Source organism: Thamnophis sirtalis, unplaced genomic scaffold (assembly GCF_051295495.1).
Source record: "Thamnophis sirtalis isolate CommonGarterSnake01/CBP01778 unplaced genomic scaffold, rThaSir2_p1.2 scaffold_8, whole genome shotgun sequence".
In the NCBI taxonomy this organism is placed as follows: domain Eukaryota; kingdom Metazoa; phylum Chordata; class Lepidosauria; order Squamata; family Natricidae; genus Thamnophis; species Thamnophis sirtalis.
In genome coordinates this window covers 57,329,521-57,351,125 of record NW_028261388.1, presented here as the reverse complement: position 1 = coordinate 57,351,125, position 21,605 = coordinate 57,329,521, and the positions used below count along the sequence as shown (strand labels likewise).

The 21,605-nt window shown below is 39.3% G+C and overlaps 1 protein-coding gene across 9 annotated transcripts in view; it reads left to right on the top strand.

The window, feature by feature from the left end:
* KDM6A (lysine demethylase 6A) overlaps nt 1-21,605 on the top strand; it is a 281,963-nt gene that overhangs the window by 70,211 nt on the left and 190,147 nt on the right. For 8 of the 9 annotated variants that reach the window (XM_014069580.2, XM_014069584.2, XM_014069582.2 and 5 more), the window contains exon 4: nt 14,602-14,651. In XM_014069580.2, coding sequence (XP_013925055.2) covers nt 14,602-14,651 — 50 coding nt within the window. Of the gene's footprint in view, nt 1-14,601; nt 14,652-21,605 lie in introns of those variants that run through there. The other variant, XM_087721738.1, reaches the window with a different exon arrangement.

Genomic DNA, 21,605 nt, shown 5'->3' with positions numbered 1-21,605 from the left:
AATGTGAATACTTCAGTAACTTTTCTGTATACAAGGAAAGTGAATTAAGACAATTTTTCACTACTTATGACCATTGCAACAGTTCTGTGGTCTTTGATCAAAATTCAGACAGTTGGTAACTGACTCATATTTGTGATGGTTGCAGTGTCCTTGGGCGATGTGATCCTCTTTTGCGACCTTCTGTCAAGGTTAACTGTGCTACTAGCTTACAACTGCAGTGATTCACTTTCACTTAACAACTATGGCAAGAAAGATCATTAAATGGGGCAAAACTCGCTTGAAATTTGTCTCACTTTGCAACAGAAATTTTAGGTTTTATTGTGATCGTAAGTCAAGGACTACCTGTATTTACTGAATTAGAACAATGTAGTTAAATACAATAGTGAATTTAGTATTGAAACATACTAAATTGTACTAATATTGTACTAATATTTTATGCTAATGCAAAGGTAAGTTTAGATCCATTTTCTTTAATCTTACACACTGGCAATACATTCAAATGTATGGTATATATCTGTTAATAATAATTTATTTTGAAATTGAGCTTCAATGATTTGATCCTTGTTAAACTGGAAACAAAGCAATTCAACATACAGTTTTCAGTAGGATAAACTGAGCTTTGGCCAAAAAATTACAAGTAATTCTTGACTTTTGATCATTTACTTGAAGTTACAACAACCCTGAAAAAAATTACTTATGACTAGCCCTTATGATCATCACAGCTTCCCCACAGTTATGTGAGTGCAGATTGTATCTTGGCAATCAGCATGTATTTAACAAGGATTAATCATGTGATGATTCGTTTAACAATCATTTAGCGACCAAGTTTCCAGTCTAAATGAATGATCATTGTTGTCATAAGGCAAAGACTATCTGTATATTGTAAGTCTCCTTGTATTTCTAGGGTTTTCAGTATATCAGCTTCACGTAAATGTTTATATTTAGGAATTCAGACATACATGCTTTTATTTAATGCAATTGCTTTAAAAAAAAGACCTAACCTGGGGGGTGAGTATGTGGAGAAAATATGACAACAAATAAAATTGCATTTTTTTCCAGATGATCAAGTAAAGCATAGGCTATGAAAAATAAATTAGAATGAGATAACTTTATTATAATTTATTCAAGGACTATTATATTAAGCAGAGAGAATATAAATTCTTACAATCTTGTAAACGATTTACATCTAAATTTTCTTATAGAGTAACAATATAGTAAAGGATTTTGAACATAAAATATAAGAAATTCTAATCATTAGAAGTGTCCTTGCCAATAATATTAGCCAAATGTGCTTCAGGCTTTTTACAGTAATTCTTGATATATTATCACAACAGGGATTGTAATTTCCATCGTAAGTCATTGCAGTCATAACATAAGTCATGACATAACCAGATCCAATTTTATGACCATTTTGACAGTAAATGTAAGTCAAATCACTGTGATTTAAGTAAAGTAAATTGAGCTTCTTTTTTATTCAGCAAATTTAGCTTCCTTGGTATTTTCTGAGAAGTGGCAAAAAAAGTTATACATCATGTGACTATAGAATGCTGTAACTGTAAATGAAAGCTGGTTGCCAAGTGCCTTTATCTTGATCACATGACTGCAGAAGGTGGCATGATAGTTTGCAACAGTGATAAATACGAATTTTAAGTTGTAAGTGGCTTTTTCAGAGGCTATCATAATTTGAAACCATTGTTAATTGGTTGTAAGTTGAGGACTACCTTATATAGGAATTCTCAGACTGAAAACATATTTTCATTTTATATCAAAATATCACTGCTGATGAAAATATTATAATGATTCTAGAAAAACTGACCATGTATTAACTGTGCAGCATAAAGCAAGTGACAAAACATTTTTGGTATCCTGCTGTTACTAAAGTATGATTGTGTCAAACTCAAGGCCCTTGGGATGGATTAGCCCACAGGGTGCTTAGATCTGGCCCGCGGCGCCACCCTGGAAACAGTAAAGAACTGGCCCGCGCTGCCTCTGCCACCGAAAATGGAGCTCCGTTTTTGCTGGCTGAGGGTTGCAGGAGGCTGTTGCAGATGAAAACGGAGCTCAGAAGCCTGTTTCCTCTGGAAGAGCGCTCAAAGCCTGTTTTCTCTGGAAGAAGCACAGTTGGCTTCGACACAAGTGACGTCAAGTGTTGGTCTCAGAAATCCATCACAGTAGGTATCCAAAATGTCTGTCTGCCTTACGCAGAGTTTATTTGGCTTTTATACAGTTTTAACGAGCAAAGCAAGAGCATAGATAGCAACAGCATCTTATTGACTTATTCTCCTTGTCAATCTCTAAGAACATCCCAGCCAAGGTAAAGGCTTCACATAGCACAATAGTTCCTGGCATTGACTGGTTCTACTAATTAGGTGAGGTCATAGATGTTGAGGTAACCGGTTACTGAGATCATGGCAGTTTGCTGCACATGTCTGTACATAACCTTTGTATAACCTCTACCTCTCACTCTTTTTTATTTTGTTAGACAAGGCATCATAAGAGGGGTTAATAAAAGAATCATAATCAAAAGAAGAACATCCTTACAATAGCTTATACAGGGCATATACTTCACCTTGAGGCAGTGTGGAAGGGGGTTTAAGGACAAAAAGCTCTGATACATATATATTTCAAAGGGAGGGAAGACCCAAATGATGATTAAATAACGTAGGATGTTTCCCAATAAGTCTGTGGGCAACCAAGCCCAAAAGCTTTCCCACTAAGATCCTAAAGTATCAATTTTCAAATCAGAGGCCAAATTGTGTAAAACATTGAGCTGTTGCTGGATGTTTTTTTTTTTTTAAAGATTTTTATCAACAAACGTAAAATACACACACAAAAGTTAGACGTACACCACATTTATACAATACAGTACAAACAGGAACTTCCTGTTTTTTATAATAGCAATCATAAATCGATACCGCTCACCTTATATTATTTTCCCTTCTATTGTATTTCATTTGGATTTCACCATTCTTAACCCTCTTATTTTACACATAACTATTATTTTTGAGTTTTGTTATATTCTTTCATTGATTTTTGTTTTTTTCCTCCATCCACCTATATCATTTATCCCATATCTGGTAGAATTCTGATTTTTCCTTTCCCTGGATTTCTTTAGTTAATTTATCCTTTTCGGCACAGTCCATAATCTTTCTTATTATTTCATCTTCACTTGGGATTAATTTGTTTTTCCAAAGGCAATTGTTTTGGGCAAAGGCAATTCTTGTCGCCGTAATTATATGTAGTATTAAATACTGGATTTCTTTTTTGTATTTCACAGACATAATTCCTAATAAAAAAACTTCAGGCTTCCATTCTATTTTAACCCCTGTTATTGCCTCCAGCCAATTTTTGATCCTTTTCCAAAAAAAATTTGCCTCCTCACAGGTCCACCATAAATGGTAATATGTTCTGTGTATTGATTCGCATTTCCAGCATTTTGGGGAGGTATTTGTTAAAATTTTAGCTAACCTTGTTGGTGCCCGGTGCCATCTGTAAAACGTTTTGTACTGGTTTTCCTTGTATGCAACTGATAGTTTTGATTTGGGGGTAAGTTAGCCAGTCAACTTTCATGTTCTGATCTGCCAATTCTTCAATTGTTTTTAAATTTCCCTGTCTATCAATTAAGTCTCTCTATCTTAGGATTTTGTTCCAATCTGTAAAATTTGGGTGAGTCGTCCTTTCTGTCGGTGATAGCCAATTTGGGATTTTCACATAGTGGATTTTTTTGATTTTGAGCTATTTTTGCAATAACGCTCTTCTGATTAAATGATTTTGAAAGTATTTGTGCGTTTTATTTTTATCATCCCATAGGAATGTATGCCAGCCTGTCTGCAGGTCATGGCCTTCTAAGGTCAAAATTCTTTTTTTCTTTAGCTCTATCCAGTCCTTCACCAATGTTATTGTTACTGCTGATGCATATAAATCCCAATTTGGTAATGCTAAGCCTCCCCTCTCCTTGCTGTCTTGCATTGACTTTAGTTTAATCCTTCTTGATTCATCTGAAAGATTAAAAACAACACATTAATTACTAAAATAGCTAAAAAAAGTAGCAGTAATTGTTTTTGCCAAATTACATGCAACAGCATTAATATTAAAATAAGCACGAGCAACAAGCCCTCGCACACCCACTATAAATATAGCCAATGCTACATATTCTACTTTATTAAAAGCTATCTCAGTGTCACAAATGCTGTCTAGTGTGACTCCGTGTCGAGAACGGCTTGAATGAAGTTGCTGTTTGGAAAGCAAAACAGGAATTAACTGGCTGAAACAACACTGTGCTTCACTAATATTAGCAGGAATATAATTAAAAGTTTCTTGAACATATGTAAAGAACCATCCTTATGGGATGAAGAAGTCTGCTCAAAAGCTGTACAATTTAAAGCAGGTGAACTAATATGAACAGTGAGGTTTTTTACTTGGAAGATGTACAATTAATTACTTTTGCACACGTTATATTCTCAATAACTGTTACTATCAGGATATACAAAGCAATTGCATCAGGGGGTGTGTTCTGACCCCCCTCCGTACGGTGAGTCACACCGACATGATTACTGTTAGCCACGCTTTATTCACAGTAATTACTCTGTGACTTTGGCAGCAACCCAGACTCCCACAGATTCCCACAGATAAGAGATACACACAAGAGCTTCTCCAGCTTAGTAAAATGGTTGTGTCCTGCAAAAGGTCTCCTCCCAAAATCTCTTCTTATATACTCTCTTGGGAGGAGCCTAATCACAACCACCTGGGCCTGATTATCTTCTATGTCTCCGTAATTGCTGCCTGCGCTTCTCCGCCCTTCTTTGCCTGGCGTCCGGGACCAACTCCCTTTGCTCCTCCCCACTGCTCCAGGGCCTGACATCTTCACCACTGCTCCAGTGCCTGACATCAGGGACAAACTCCCTTTGGCTTTCACCGCTGTTCCATGCCTCAGGTGCCTCTTGGTGGCCAACCAGCCTCTCTAGTCCTTGCTCGGAGTCTGAACCCTGCCCACGGTCCTCCACATCTTCCAGAGCTGTCTCATAGGGTCCCTCGCTATCGGAGTCTGTCGGCAGCTCCAACGGCTCCTGCTGGGCCACAACAGGGTGGATCATAGGCAATCAGCCCCCAACTAGATATAGCCTTATAGTTAAAGTTTTCATTCAATAGCAATCTACTCAAACCAGTGAAGTTTTGAATTACTGCAGACAGGATACAAACAGGAACCAAACATATAGAAAACAAATTTTCTATGTCATATAATTCAAATTAGCAAAAGCATCAGTTTGTGCGATATTAGCTAGCTGCATCCATAGGTTTTGCTTCAATCGCTGTTCAAGTGAATTTTGGGTGAGATGACAGCCACTGTTGCTAAATGGCAGCAATTAACGATAACATAAACAAATGATGACTAAGGAAGTGACAGTTAAAACTGCAAAGATGGTAGCACATAAGTTCTCAGAGATTTGTTCCATGTGTTGCGCTTTGGTGGTCAGGTTTTTCACATCACTGGGTGGCTGGTCCAACAAGATTGTATTGGCCGCTGTGCTGTCTGTAGAGTCGTCTTGGCCATTTCTGGAACCGGATTTGGGGACTGGTACCATGACATCCTTAGCTGGACTAACACAATGTGCTAGAATCCACAAAGATCCTGTAGAAGCAAGCACAGCATATCCTCATCCCACTAGACTCCCTTTGCTCCTCCCCACTGCTCCAGGGCCTGACGTCTTCACTAGAGGGTGAGGCAAAACTTTTTTTACCCTGTTGTGTTACCCATGCCAAATTGAACAAATTGAACAAATTGATTGATTGGGTACCCGAGAGCCCAAGAGCCCTCCTTTTTTATTTATTTGGGAAAACAGTCCGTAAAGGATCGATTAGCACGTTCCACAATGGCTTGACCTGTGGAATTATAGGATAGCCCATGAATTAGAACAATGTTCCAAGTGGTACAAAATTGCAAAAAGGCCAATGAAAAATAGGCTATTGTCAGTTTTTAAAGAGGAAGGTTTGCCTAAGGCAGTAATGGCTGAAAAAAGATGAGAAATAACATAATTAACTGTTTATCCTGGTTGAGATGTGGCCCAAAGCACTCCTGAATAGGTAACAATAGATAAATGAATATACTTCCAGGGAGCCAGAGTGGGAACATAGGTGACATCCATTTGCCATAGGGATTAGAGGCCAAACCAGGGGGATTAACTCTGCTTGGTCTGGTCGAGTGGAATATGGCAAGCTTGTGTCAGCCCCCTGGCATTCTGGTGAAAAAAAAAGTAGTTAAAGAATGGATCTGAAAAGAGAGTAGGTAAAACTTAAGATAGCAGCATCTGCTTGAATGGTACCTTCAGAGAGCGGTCCAGGAAGAAACAAATAACTACATATATGAGAAACAAAATATAAATGCTTTCGGTCTTATAATAATTGCTGCAAAATTAAGAACAAAGCCATAAGATTAGAATCAATCCTGGGTGTGATGTAAACACCTGGAAGATTAAAAATAAGTTAAAAAGCCGTGTTAAGAAAAGGTTTAGCAAGTTAAAATAGCAGCAAACAATTCTGAGCGTTGCAGGGACAGCTGTATTGCAGGGTAGGAAACTTTCCAGGTATTATCATGAGAGTCCTTGTAAACAATTGCTCCTCTTGTTCGCCCTCCATCTGAAAAAACAATAAAAGCTTGCAAAAGCAGAGAAAATGAAAGTAATAGATGAACAGGTAAAGAAGAAATCATTAAACACGCAAGCTGAAGATATTTAGGCAAATGATATGCAATACAACCCACAAAGTCAGTTAAAGCACACTGAAGAGATAAGTTATTTTGAAAATAAAATTAAAAATCAGATTTTGGAATAGGAAGAATAATATTAATCAAATCAGTCCAATTCTACAACAAGCTTGGGTACGTCCCAAGGTTAAAACATTTTGGGATAGGGTCTTTTTGTCTTCTAATACAGATAACACTCCTGTAAGCAATTTAGAAAACAGTCTCTAAAAGAAATACGGTCTACAAACTAAATGCTCAAAACATCATTAATTTTCTCAACTGTAGCAAGCACAGAAGGAATCAAATCTTTGGGCTTATTTCCTTTGGTCAGTAAATCAAATAAAAAACTAAGTATACATGCCGGCAAAGGAGAATACGCATGACCCTAAGTAAGGGTCCCCAGCAACTGCCGTAAATTAATTAGCAAAATACTTTCATTTACAGTTAAAAAAAAAACGGGGCAAAAAAAGATTGCAACATTTTATGCAGTTGTATTTTTCTGGATCAATTTATAATCCATAGACACTTAAATCATTTTGCATTTCTGAAAGCCAATTAGGTTGTATCTTTGGGGCTCCAATTAAAATATTCATATAATGATTTAACGAAGTGGATGGATAACCCTTATGAAAAGGATTCAATTCTGCAACATAAATCTGACACAAAGAACTAAGTAAATGTGTAAATCAACCAACGAAATAACTTTGTGGACATTTTGCTTTTGGTTTTGACCCTTGATGGAAAGGCCTGTGAGAGACTGCAAACATACCCCCCCCCCTAGATTTTGACATTCCCTTTTAAAATGAGAAGGTGTACCACAGTTATAAAACTTTCCTTGAGGCTTGCTGCCTTGCAATAAAGCAGCCGCCAATAAATTAGTTTCACGAGAGGCTGTTCCTATATCTTGACATGCTTTAATCATCTGCCAAATCAGAATTGTTCCCAAGACCAATGATTGCCCTTCATCATTTGAAAGTAGCATTTTCCTTTGCTAATTTCATCAACAACTTCATCTGAGCCTCAGAATTGTCTATCATCTTAAAGCATCCTGCAGTCTGTTAATAAAATCAGGATACAGCTCAGTAGCCTTCTGCCTGATATTAGAGGAGGCTTGCTGAGGCTTGCCAGAAACAGGCACAGTATAAACAAACTTTTCCTAATCGGGGGGCAGAGAGGGATAGAAGAAGAACAATCCTTTAAGCCAATTATTTCCTGATCTTGTGCATTAGATGAACAGACAGAAAACATATCTCTTATATCCCCCCCTCTATTGCTAATTGTTCCTCTGACCGTGGAGAAGCAGAAGAATTAACCTCTCCATGAGCTGAAAGTCCAATTAAAGATGATTTGGGGGGAATAATTTTGATCTGATCATAATCAGGCAAAGGTTTTGTGGTCAATTGTTGTCCTGCCAAAACTTTAGAGCCAAATTTTTCCACTGCATGATGGCACTGAAACCATAGCTGTAATATCTGTACTGGAGCCCTGGGTTCAAGAAGTAAAGTTTTTCCTATGTTTTCCAGTCATGTAAACGAAGCTCGTTCGGGATACCAAAGACAATGTTTCCCTATCTCACCAACCAGCTTCCTTATCTCTGTCTCAGGTGTTGCACCACTTGACTTCTGTAACAAGAAGCTAAGTTTTTGTACATGTAATTGCTGCTGGCGAGACAGATTGCAACCCATATTTACCTCTGAGGGGCCCCGTAGGACGATTGATGCACCTTGGGGTCTGTTCCAGATAGGAGGTAAGTATATTGGTGGTTGCTCCCCCGTAGGGTGTCCTTGTCCTTGCTTCGGGTGTTGGTCTCAGAAATCCATCACAGCAGGTATCCAAAATGTCTGTCTGCCTTATGCAGAGTTTATTTGGCTTTTGTACAGTTTTAACAAGCAAAGCAAGAGCATAGATAGCAACAGCATCTTATTGACTTATTCTCCTTGTCAATCTCTAAGAACATCCCAGCCAAGGTAAAGGCTTCACATAGCACAATAGTTCCTGGCATTGACTGGTTCTACTAATTAGGTGAGGTCATAGATGTTGAGGTAACCGGTTACTGAGATCATGGCAGTTTGCTGCACATGTCTGTACATAACCTTTGTATAACCTCTACAGTCAAGTGGGCCACACCAACCGTGGCCAGCCGCCCACCTGAGGTCAAATGCAACCCTGATGTGGCCCTCAGTGAAATCGAGTTTGACACTCCTGAGCTAGGCTATCTGATACGAGATTCCAATCATAAAATAGACAATATGTTTCATTTTACCTAACGAAACTTAGGTTGTTAAAACGTTAAATCAGAAACAATATATCCTTTTAATATTATAAATAGTTAATAAACAAAAATGTATTAAATATAAATGTATAAAAACATATGTACTCTTTCACACACACACACACACACACACACACACACACACACACAATCACAAAATAAATACCTTATCAGGTTTGTACTGCATATGTGAAGCCCATTGTGCAAAACGTGAAGTTTTAGATTTAACAACTGGCAACACCTCTTTTAATAGTAAGAAAACAAATGTTTACTGTACCTTCTGATTAATCCTGCATATTAGCTTGGAGACATTGGCTTAAATTCATTGACTCTCGAACTTTCTTTTATGAACTTCTCACTTCAGTTGACATTGTAACATTTCACTTTGGATAAGGCTAGAACTTTAACTCAATTGTTCTAAAATGCACAATTCTTTTGAATTGTGAATATATATTGTAGAATGAAAGTGAGGTATTTAGTTATACTAGATGAAAAATCTGAGATGGTAAATATTATTCGAGGATGTGGATGTTAAAACACCTGTAACCAAACGACATGCTATATGTAACGATGGTTTTTTTTCTTTTTGTGTTTTTTTTCTTTTGTGTGTGTGTGTGTGTGTGTGTGTGTGTTTTAATTATTGTGTGTATTAAATATATATATAACAGAGAGATACGGTGTGTGGGGGGGGGGAAATATAGTTGAGATGGATTGCCACAGGTAGGGGAATAAGAAATGATACTAAATTATAACCTATTAAATGAAATAATTAATGTATAAGAATGATAAATGTTAAAACACCTGTAACCAAACGACATGCTGTAGGTGATGATGGGTTTTTTTTTTGTGTGTGTGTTTTTTCTTCTTTCTTTTTTCTTTTTGTTTCTCTATTGTGTGTATATGTTGTCTATGTAACAAAAATAAAAAATCTTTATAAAAAAAATTCTTTTGTTTCAGTCATTTTACTGTAATATTATCTGAATAATTTTATGCTATATCACCAGATTCATTTAAGTTTCAGCTTAATTCAATTCAGTTGTTAACACAATTAATTCAGTTGTTCCGAAAACTATTGCAAGCCATTTCTCCTGATGCTTGAAGAGCAGTCCCAAACCATGATATATCCATCACTACATTTCATAATTGGGATTTTTTTTTGGTTGAAATGCATCATTTCATTCTCTATAAAGATAATGTTTCTCATCAATGCCAGGAAGATAATTTTTCAACCAATCTGTCCAGAATTTGGTTTCAGAAGTCTGATCAAAGTGGTCTTTAGCAAATTTGAGATAGGTAGCAATCTGAAGAGCAGTAGTTTCTTCATTGGTACCTTACCTCTCTTACAGTATTTTGTATAAATTGAAGCTTGAATGTTGACTTGCTTGGAGTCTTTTTTAAAAAAATAATATGGGGCTTTTACTCTTGAATATTTCTAAAACTTCTATTACAGAAAAATAAAAAAGCCTACAAAAGTATTGGATATGGGCTGTTTATGTTCCCCTGTTTCCCCTCAACTTTTAAAAATCTCTTTAGTCCTACTTTTCTTGTCTTCTTTAGTTTTGGAGCTGTCTCACAGCTTTTCCTCTGCTTCTGATTTCTACTTTTTTACTTTTCCTGGGCTACGTTCCCTCAATATTCCTGTATACCGTATTTTCACGACCATAAGGCGCACCAGATTATAAGCCGCAGTACCAGTTAACGTTAATTTTTCAAACTTTTTTCATATATAAAGCGCACCGGGTTATAAGCCGCACTTTTTTTTTTGCAACATTTCCCCCCCCTGCCTGCATTCCGTTTCCTAGCCTGGCTGGCCACTCGTTCATTTCGTTTCCCCCCCTGCCTGCATTCCGTTTCCTAGCTTGGCTGGCCACTCGTTCATTTCGTTCCCCCCCCTGCCTGCATTCTGTTTCCTAGCCTGGCTGGCCACTCGTTCATTTCGTTTCCCCCCCCGTGCCTGCATTCCGTTTCCTAGCCTGGCTGGCCACTCGTTCATTTCGTTTCCCCCCCCGTGCCTGCATTCCGTTTCCTAGCCTGGCTGGCCACTCGTTCATTTCGTTTCCCCCCCTGCCTGCATTCCGTTTCATAGCCTGGCTGGCCACTCGTTCATTTCATTCCCCCCCCCCCCGTGCCTGCATTCCGTTTCCTAGCCTGGCTGGCCACTCGTTCATTTCGTTTCCTAACCTGTCTGCCTGTAAGATAATAAATGACAGTAAAAATATAAAGCATAATTATTCTTTTTCTTTGCCATTCTTATATTATTATTATTCCATTTGGAAGGTTATAAGGTATAGTTTAAAATGCTTTGAAATCCCCATTCCCTCCCCACTCCAGGGGAAGGATACTATGAAATCCCCATTCCCTCCTCACTCCAGGGGAAGGATACTATGAAATCCCCATTCCTCCTCACTCCAGGGGAAGGATACTATGAAATCCCCATTCCCTCCTCACTCCAGGGGAAGGATACTATGAAATCCCCATTCCCTCCTCACTCCAGGGGAAGGATACTATGAAATCCCCATTCCCTCCTCACTCCAGGGGAAGGATACTATGAAATCCCCATTCCCTCCTCACTCCAGGGGAAGGATACTATGAAATCCCCATTCCCTCCTCACTCCAGGGGTAGGATACTATGAAATCCCCATTCCCTCCTCACTCCAGGGAAGGATACTATGAAATCCCCATTCCCTCCCCACTCCAGGGGAAGGATACTATGAAATCCCCATTCCCTCCTCACTCCAGGGGAAGGATACTATGAAATCCCCATTCCCTCCTCACTCCAGGGGAAGGATAATACGAAATCCCCATTCCCTCCTCACTCCAGGGGAAGGATACTATGAAATCCCCATTCCCTCCCCACTCCAGGGGTAGGATACTATGAAATCCCCATTCCCTCCCCACTCCAGGGGTAGGATACTATGAAATCCCCATTCCCTCCCCACTCCAGGGGTAGGATACTATGAAATCCCCATTCCCTCCCCACTCGGACAGGTCGCAGTCGGTGTTAGTGGGGGGGCAGAGATCGTCCCCTAGGCCCCTAACATATGGGGTGCCTCAGGGCTCGGTCTTATCCCCCCTACTATTCAACATCTACATGAAACCGCTGGGAGAGATCATCCGCAGGCACGGGATCAGATACCATCAATACGCGGACGATACCCAGTTGTATCTGTCCGCCCCGTGCCAACTCAATGAAGCGGCAGACGTGATGAACCGAGGCCTTGAGGCCGTTATGGACTGGATGAGGGTTAACAAGCTTGTGCTCAACCCAGAAAAGACCGAGTGGCTGTTGTGCTTCCCTCCCAAAGATTCGATCAATATTCCATCACTCAGGCTGGGGGGTCAAATTCTATACCCCTCAGAGAGGGTTCGCAACTTGGGAGTCCTCCTGGATCCACAGCTATCGTTTGACCACCACCTGACGGCTGTGACCAGGGGGGCATTCGCCCAGGTTCGCCTGGTGCGCCAGTTGCGACCCTACCTGAATCGGGAGGCACTCACAACAGTCACTCGGGCCCTTGTGACCTCTAGGCTGGAATACTGCAATGTGCTCTACATGGGGCTGCCCTTGAAGAGCGTCCGGCGACTTCAGCTAGTGCAGAACGCGGCCGCGCGAGCGATTGTGGGTGCACCTCGGTTCACCCACATAACACCTATCCTCCGCGAGCTGCGCTGGCTACCTGTCGATCTCCGGATGCGCTTCAAGGTGCTATTAGTCACCCATAAAGCCCTGCATGGTAGTGGATCTGGATACTTGAGAGACCGCCTTCTGCCAATTACCTCCCTGCGACCAATTCGATCTCATAGATTGGGCCTCCTCCGTATTCCATCGGCCAGCCAGTGCCGGCTGGCAACTACAAGGAGAGGAGGGCCTTCTCAGTAGTAGCCCCGACCCTTTGGAACGAGCTCCCTGTGGAGATTCGTACCCTCTCCACCGTCCAGGCCTTCCGCACAGCCCTTAAGAACTGGCTAGCCCGTCAGGCCTGGGGACAAGGATAGCCGCCCCTCCCGAATGATGAATGTATGTTGCTTATTACTTTTATTATATGTGTCTACGTCATTGTTTGTATTCCCCCTCCCTGATTTTATGTGAGCCGCCCTGAGTCCCCTCAGGGAAAAGGGCGGCCTACAAATGTTAATAAACATCTACAAACATCTACATCTACTCCAGGGGAAGGATACTATGAAATCCCCATTCCCTCCCCACTCCAGGGGAAGGATACTATGAAATCCCCATTCCCTCCCCACTCCAGGGGTAGGATACTATGAAATCGTGAGATCGTGGGATTGCTGTTTTCTGAGCTTGATGGGCAAGGATTTCCCACCCCACCACCTCTTAGGGAAAGAGGAGGTGTGGGACAGATCGTGGGATCGCTGTTTTCTGAGCTTGATGGGCAAGGATTTCCCACCCCACCACCTCTTAGGGAAAGAGGAGGTGTGGGACAGATCGTGGGATCGCTGTTTTCTGAGCTTGATGGGCAAGGATTTCCCACCCCACCACCTCTTAGGGAAAGAGGAGGTGTGGGACAGATCGTGGGATCGCTGGTTTCTGAGCTTGATGGGCAAGGATTCTCCACCCCACCACCTCTTAGGGAAAGAGGAGGTGTGGGACAGATCGTGGGATCGCTGGTTTCTGAGCTTGATGGGCAAGGATCCCACTATCTTACTATTTTATTTTTCTTTATGTACACTGGTCACCTTACCCAAGGGATGTGTGCCTGCTTCAAGTTTGAGCGTACTAAGTAAAATCGGGAGGGAGAGATTTTCGATTTTTTTCCATATATAAAGCGCACCGGGTTATAAGCCGCACTGCTGTTTTTTTATCAAATTTTAGGATTTTCAGTGCGGCTTATAGTCGTGAAAATACGGTAATATTTCCCACCCTACTTTCCCCACTTCCTTTTCCTCCAATTCTTTATCTTTACTTTCACATTCTCTCTTTCCTCTGTCTAGTTCCCAAGTACTAGTTTCCTACAACATCCTGCTCCTTCCCAGCCTATCTTTCCTATTATTTCATCCATTAATTTTTTTTGCCACCCAGCTTGCTGCAAGATGATTGTATTCCTCTGCTGCTTCTGTCTGTGTCCATTCAGGCTTTTTAAAAAAGCACTGCAATTTTACAAAATTGCTATTAAAATATTTAATAGCATTTTAAGGTGAATAAATACGTATGGGTCTCTGGTATTACCCATTTGGTATGTCTCTTAACATAAAAAGTGTGGCTTTTTTAATCACAAAAAATGTTCTTACATGAATACTTTGGTGTATGAGTTAAAAATTTCATAATTTATATGAACCTATGAGACTTTTGACTATTAGGCAAATGTATACTCACTAAGATCACATATTGTTTAAATAAAATTGGTAAATGCATGTGAGTATGAATAAGTGCACATAAATTATATCCATAACAATTTTGCTGAAATTCTATATAAATTGTTATATGATTTTATTTCTGTTTCTCCCATGCAGTAACTTCATTTATATATTCAGAATATTTTTTATTAAATATATTGACCAGTTAAGGTGAGGCATGATGCTATACTTTCTATAGTTTGTATTGTTTTCTCATAAATATTTTTTTCTATTTCAGCATTATCTGCATACCAGAGGTACTACAGTTTACAATCTGACTACTGGAAGGTCTGTATAGATTTAAATTATCAGCAATTTTTATTTTATTTTATAAATGAATATTTAATATTTATATTATTATTTCCACAGTGGTTATTGTTAATTATTGTTTACACTGATATTTATCATGGCTAAAATTTCCATGTTAAGAAGATAGCAACATCACTACTAGATTCCAGTTTAGTTCAGCATCCTGTTTCTCATAGTCGCCAAGCAGATACTTGAGTGTACAGGTAGTCATCAACTTACAACAGTTCATTTAGAGATTGAAAATCACTGAAAAAGCACTGAAAATAATGACATATGACAATTTTTCACATTACCATTGCAGTATCTGCATGATCATATGATTTACATTTGGATGCTTGACAACTGACTCATATTTATGATGGTTGCAGTTCCTGGAGTCATGTGATCCACTTTTGCAACCTTATGACAAGCAAAGTCAATGGGGAAACCAGATTCACTTAACAACCATGTTACTAATTTAACAACTACAGTGATTCACTTAACAAATGTGGCAAGAAAAGTTGTAAAAGCTGGGGCAAAAAAGTTAAATAAATTTCTCACTTAGCAACATAAATTTTGGGCTCAATTGTGGTGTAAGTTGAGGATTGCCTGTATTAATCTTTTCCTGCAGTGTTCTCTAGTAATTATCAATAATGATACTGTATTTGAATACAAAAGCAGTTACATGCTTATTGTTAGTTTAGTTTTCCATGAATTTGTCTAACTATTCCAAGTCTCCTAAAACATCAGTATTGACAAATTGTGGAGATGATTGACTTAGTTTAGCTTGGTATGATATTGATAGTGTTTGTCATTTCAATTTTATTGGAAAGCCAAGTGTGATTTCACACACAGAAAATTTGTCCGGGGCAAAAGTTCTCAGTGTACATGCAAAGCAACAACAACCATAATAACGATACTAATAAGAGGGGGTAGTAAAGAAGATGGAAAGAATAATAATGCTACTACAGCCATACATTATGGTAAATATACTTAGACATGTCAGTACTCTTGAGTATTAGGTGTTCAGCAGAGTGATGGCATGAAGGAAAAGATTCTATGTTTCCCCGAAAATAAGCCCTTGCCTAATTTTTCATGCTGCTTGCAATATAAGCCCCCCCGAAATGAGCCCTAGTTAAGAGCAGCAGGGGGGTGGGGCAGTGGGCATGGCCAGTTGACGTTGATCGCAGTGGGGGTGTCTATGGGGAGGAAGAAGATTTCTTCATGCCCCATACCTTCTTTTCTCTCCAAGCAATTGCCACTTGGCTCTTTTGATGAATGTAGAAGGTGCCAGAGACTTGGTCCGTTGTGGCCGCAGGGCAATGGAGAGGATGGGGCCAGCGGTAGCAGCGCTCCCACTCCTATCGCCCCTCCCCCACTTGCTGCCTTCTGTATTGAAAAAAATAAAACACCCTCCAAAATAAGCCTGTGTGCTTATTTTGGAGGTCAAAAGAAAATAAAACTGAGTCATATTTTTGGGGAAACACAGTAGTTGTTTTGGCATGCAATGCCCTACAGCGGCACCTCAAAGGAAGAAATTGTGAAACAGTTTATATCCAGGGTGTATGGGGTCTGCAGATTTTTTCTGTATATGTTTCTTGGATTTCAAACACTCCCTCCTATTTCCTAGCTCTTTTTGCTATTTTAATACCTATTTTTGTTATTTGGGGGTTGCATATGAACTATTCGAAAACTGCTTTTCTTTTTATCTAAAAATTTGGGCCTTTTCTCTGGTGACTGGAATTTTGATTCTTTATGAACAGGTTAATAAGTAATGACCCACTGCAGATTCCTAGATATCCATAGGATAACTGTGTGATTCACTTTTGCAGATAAATATATTTATGATATTAAGAATTTGATTTTTTTCTATTATATGAACATTTACCCTTATTTTCTTGATTGTTTTAATAATAATTAATAATACATTTTAATAATAATTTTAATAAGATACACTCTTGATGTGGTGAGTGACACCACTTCTAATATCCCATTCTATATTATTGCTAACCAGAAAGAAACGCATCATACTCATCTCTTTTCCAATACATCCCAATATTACCAACCAACAAGTTCCCCCACACTTTTCAACTTATCTGCAATTGCTTGTTCTGTGTTTTTTACATATTATATTTGTATTCTGTTATTCATTGTGTTGCTCTTTTTGATTTCAATTCTAAAATGTTTAACAGAAGATACCCTGTTGTCCTTGGGTTTACCTAGAGAGCTTTCATCCATGATTTTTTGATTCTGCTTTTACATTCTTGTGGATTATTTTATATTAAATTAGCGCTTCCTTTATAAATAGAAATCAACAATTTTTTTAATGAGAATTTTAAAAAACAAACTTTTACAAATATTAGGTAGAATATTCATTTTCACTGCTGCTATTCTTCCCAGCAAAGATAACTGTAGTTTCTCCCATTTTTTCATCTTTGTCTGTATACTATGCCATAGTGGTTCGTAATTGTACTTGTATAACTTCCCATTTGAGGTTGAAATATAAACTCCTAAATATTTGACTTTTTTAACTATTTCACATCCTGTCATTCCTTCTAGTTCATCCCTTTGTTTAATGTTCATATTTGTAACTAGTATCTTTTTTCCCCCTAAGTTTATTTTAAATCCTGACACTTGGCCTTATTGATTATTCATTAAAACCTTGCTAGATTCCTGTGGTTGGGTTAATGTTATAACCAAATCATCCGCAAACGCCCGTACTCGATATTCTTGCTGCCTAATCTTGATTCCCTGTAAGTCCTCTGAACCCCGTATTTTATTCAACAATAGTTTCAAAGTTATGATAAACAATAATGGGGATAAGGGACAACCCTGTCTTGTACCTTTCTCAATTTTAAATGAATCTGTTAGACTTCCATTAACTATGATTTGAGCTGTTTGTTCCTGATATATTGCTTTAATTGATTGTAAAAAGTGCTCTTCTATTTGCATTTTTTGCAATATTTTCAGCAGGAATTGCCAATTCACTCGATCAAAGGCTTTCTCAGCATCTAAAAATATAAGCGCAGCAGGGATTTGGTTTTTCTTTCCCAGGTATTCTAGTGTATTGACAATTAGTCTTACATTACTTCTCATTTGTCTCCCTTGAATAAAACCTGTTTGATCATTATGAATCAATTGCTGAATAACCAACATTAACCTATTCGCTAGTATTTTAGTAAAAATTTTATAATCTATATTGAGTAATGATGTAGGTCTATAATTTTTTGGTTGAGTAAAATCTTGATCTTTAGGTATTAGGGATATGAAGACTGTCTTCCAAGATGGGGAACCTTCCCTTCCACTTGGATCTTATTAAATAATTCCTTAAGAGGTTCTACCATTTCTAATTATAAATTTTTGTAATAAGCCACCGTCAAGCCATCTGTACCCGGTGCTTTCCCTGCCTTTAGCTGTTTAATTACTTGGAGAATTTCCCCCGAAGTTATTGGTTGATTCAGTCTTTCCCTGTGCTCGTCTTTAACTATGGGTATTTTTTCTTTATCCAGGTATCTATCTATATCTAAGCCTTGAATTTTATCATTCGTGTACAATCCTATAAAGAATTCACGAAAAACCCTTGGAATCTCATCCTGTTGGTACACTTCCTTCCCTTTATAATGTAATTTCGAAATATTGTGAGATTTCTGTTTTTTCCTAATCAAATATGCTAACCATCTACCAGATTTATTTGTATTACAGAAGGTGTTGTGTTTTGCATATAGCAAATTGGTAGCCACCTGGTCTGACATCAGCATATTAAATTGCTCTCTTAATCAGGTGATTGCTTCTTTAATCTTTTTGTCTCCTGGTTTTAAGATTAACTCCTGCTCTCTCTTCCTGATTTCATCTTCAAGTTCAATTCTCTTTCCCCCCTGTTTGCGTCTATGTAATCTATTTAAATTTATCAAAACTCCTCTCATATACGCTTTACTTGCATCCCATACCATTTCCATAGATGTACCCTTATTCATGTTAAAAACAAAGTATTCTCTTAACAATTTTTTATATTCATTAATATTTTTCTCATATCTAAATAAATTTTCATTCAGTCTCCAAGTCCTTCTTGCTTGGATCCCAACTCCATCCAAACTGGGTTATGATCTGATAAGGCTCTGGAACATATCTTCATCTTCTTTACCCTAGAAAGCAAATCATTGGTTGTTAGTATAAAGTCAATCCTAGAAAAGGATTGATGTCTATCAGAAAAAAAGGTAAAGTCATATTCTTCTGCATTCCTTTCTCGCCAGATATCTCTCAATTCAAAATCATCTATCATGTCGAAAAAGGACTTAGGTAGTTTTGCTTGCATTTGGGTATTTTGCCAGAAAGCCTTCTTATCTTTCTTGGTATCGATAACACCATTCCAATCACTCAATAATATGCAGGATATATAGTCCCAATGTACTAACTTAGTATGAAGCATTTTATAAAATTTGTCTTGTTGTTGATTGGGAGCATATATTCCCAATAGCAGTATTTTTTTCCCTTCTAATACCAGATCTATTGAAATATATCTTCCATGGGAGTCTGCTTCAATTAATTCAGCTTTCATATCCTTTCTTAAGTAGATAACTATACCATTTTTCTTCTCTGTGGCAGAAGCTATAAAGTGTTGTCCAAGTCTTGTATTAATCAAGTATTATTGATCAGTTGATCTAATATGAGTCTCTTGCAAGCAAATTATATCGTTCTTGAATTGTTTAAGATAGTGGTTTATTTTCTTCCTTTTCTGTGGGGAATTTAAGTCATTAACGCTCCAAGTTAGGAACTTAGTTGTCATCTTTAGTTCTCTGAAGCTTTTTAAGAGCCATCTGAACATCCTGAAATTTAATCTTTGGCCTGGCTCCTCCCACTGCTTCTAGACTAAGACCTGTAGCTTCTTGAACGGTGTTTGAACGTTGGATGTGTTTGTTGTGATTGTTGCTTTTTTAATTCTTGTTCCATTTGCCTGGTAATCACACGGGTTTGTCTTTGTTCCTTGGCTCCTTGTACCTCTGAGAGAGGAAGTTCATCCAACCTTGTTGATACTTGAGTGATTTGCTATCTATCCTGTCCTTCTTGTTCTCTTTCTCTGGGTCCAGGAGGGGGGGGGATGTCTGGCATTCAATATATTAATGTAGAAATCTCAGGCCTTCCATACTGAATTAAGATGGTATCTTTGCCCCTGATAGGTGAGTGCAAGTCCGGCTGGCGCTTCCCATCTAAACTGTAACTGACGATTTTTAAGCTCTTCGACTAAAAAAGCATAGTCTTTTCTAGATCTCAACATTTTAGGTGTTATCTCCTTCAAAACAGTCATCTCCTGACCCCCAATTTGAAGGTTAGTTTTGTAAGACTCTTTCAGTATCGTATTCCTCATATCTCTAGTAGCAAAGTATACCACAATGTCTCTTGGTAGTTGCTTTTGTCTTGCAAGCCAGGAGTTGACACGATAAACCTTTTCAATTTGCCATACATAATTTCCTCCTGGCCTTCCCATCAGTTGGTCAAAGGCTTCAGAGAGAATCTGCAGAAATGGGGTGGGAGGGGGAGTAGTAACTGTAATTTAATAGTGGGAGCCGGCGAGCTGCGAGCACTTTTTGACGTATTGGGGGGGGAGACGGACTTTTGCTTAGAAGCCATTCCAGGTTTAATCTTCTTTAGCCAATTAGTAAGTCCAGGCAAGCCGATTATACAGCAATTGCTATTTAGTTGGATAATAAATCACTTCCTGATCTTTAAATGTTCTGAGCTCCATAAAAATGTCATCAAAGCCCGACCCCTCCTACAAAGCTGCTCGGCGCCATTTTGTGTGGCTTTCAGCAAGTAATTGTCAGAAGGAATTCTTTAAAAATGAAGCTAAGGATTTATACATACAATTAGGAGTTTGCGAGTATTAGTTCAGTTCATCTTGGAGTCAGCAATAAATCAATCTTTGTGCTGAGGATGAGCGAAGGCCTTCATTCTGCAGTAAAAGGCAAAATAAATTCTTGACGCGGAGGTACTATGCTACCGGGTGCCCCCCCCATCCCAGATTTATAGTCTAGGAGGGTTAATTGGAGCGCTGCCAAGCATAGTTTGCTTGCCTTCTCTTTCTAAGCCCAAAGAAGAGGTAATCAAACTGCTAAACAGTTGATTGATGCTGTTTAGACAGTTTAACGCAGCCAAGATTCCGGAGCTGTTAAAGGCAACAACTCCTGTCAGTTCAGTTCAGTTCAGTTCAGTTCAGTTTATTATATTTATATGCCGCCCTTTTCCCCCGAAGGGGACTCAGGGCGGCTCACAACTCGAACCAGGGAAGGGGGATAGAGACAAAAATTTTTAAAAAACAAAGCATGGCAATGCATAATTTAAAACACACAACAGTCATACCATTCGAGACGGGGGCAACAGCTCTTTAGCCCCAGGCCTGTCGGAACAGCCAGGTTTTAAGGGCTTTGTGGAAGGCCTGGAGGGTGGTGAGGGTTCGAATCTCCACGGGGAGTTCGTTCCAGAGGGTCGGAGCAGCCACAGAGAAGGCTCTCCTCTGGGTAGTCGCCAGTCGACACTGGCCGGTGGATGGAATTCGGAGGAGGCCTAATCTGTGGGATCTAATCAGTCTAGTGGAGGTAATTGGCAGCAGGCGGTCTCTCAAGTATCCAGATCCACTACCATGGAGGGCTTTATAAATGACGACTACCGCCTTGAAGCGTATCCGGAGACCAATAGGCAGCCAGTACAGCTTGCGGAGGATAGGTGTTACGTGGGTGAACCGAGGTACACCCACGATCGCTCACGCGGCTGCATTCTGGACAAGCTGAAGTCTCCAAATACTCTTCAAGGGCTGCCCCATGTAGAGCACATTGCAGTAGTCCAGTCTAGAGGTCACAAGGGCGCGAGTGACTGTTGTGAGGGCCTCCCGGTTCAGGTAGGGACGCAAATGGTGCACCAGGTGAACCTGGGCAAATGCCCCCCTGGTCACAGCCGACAAGT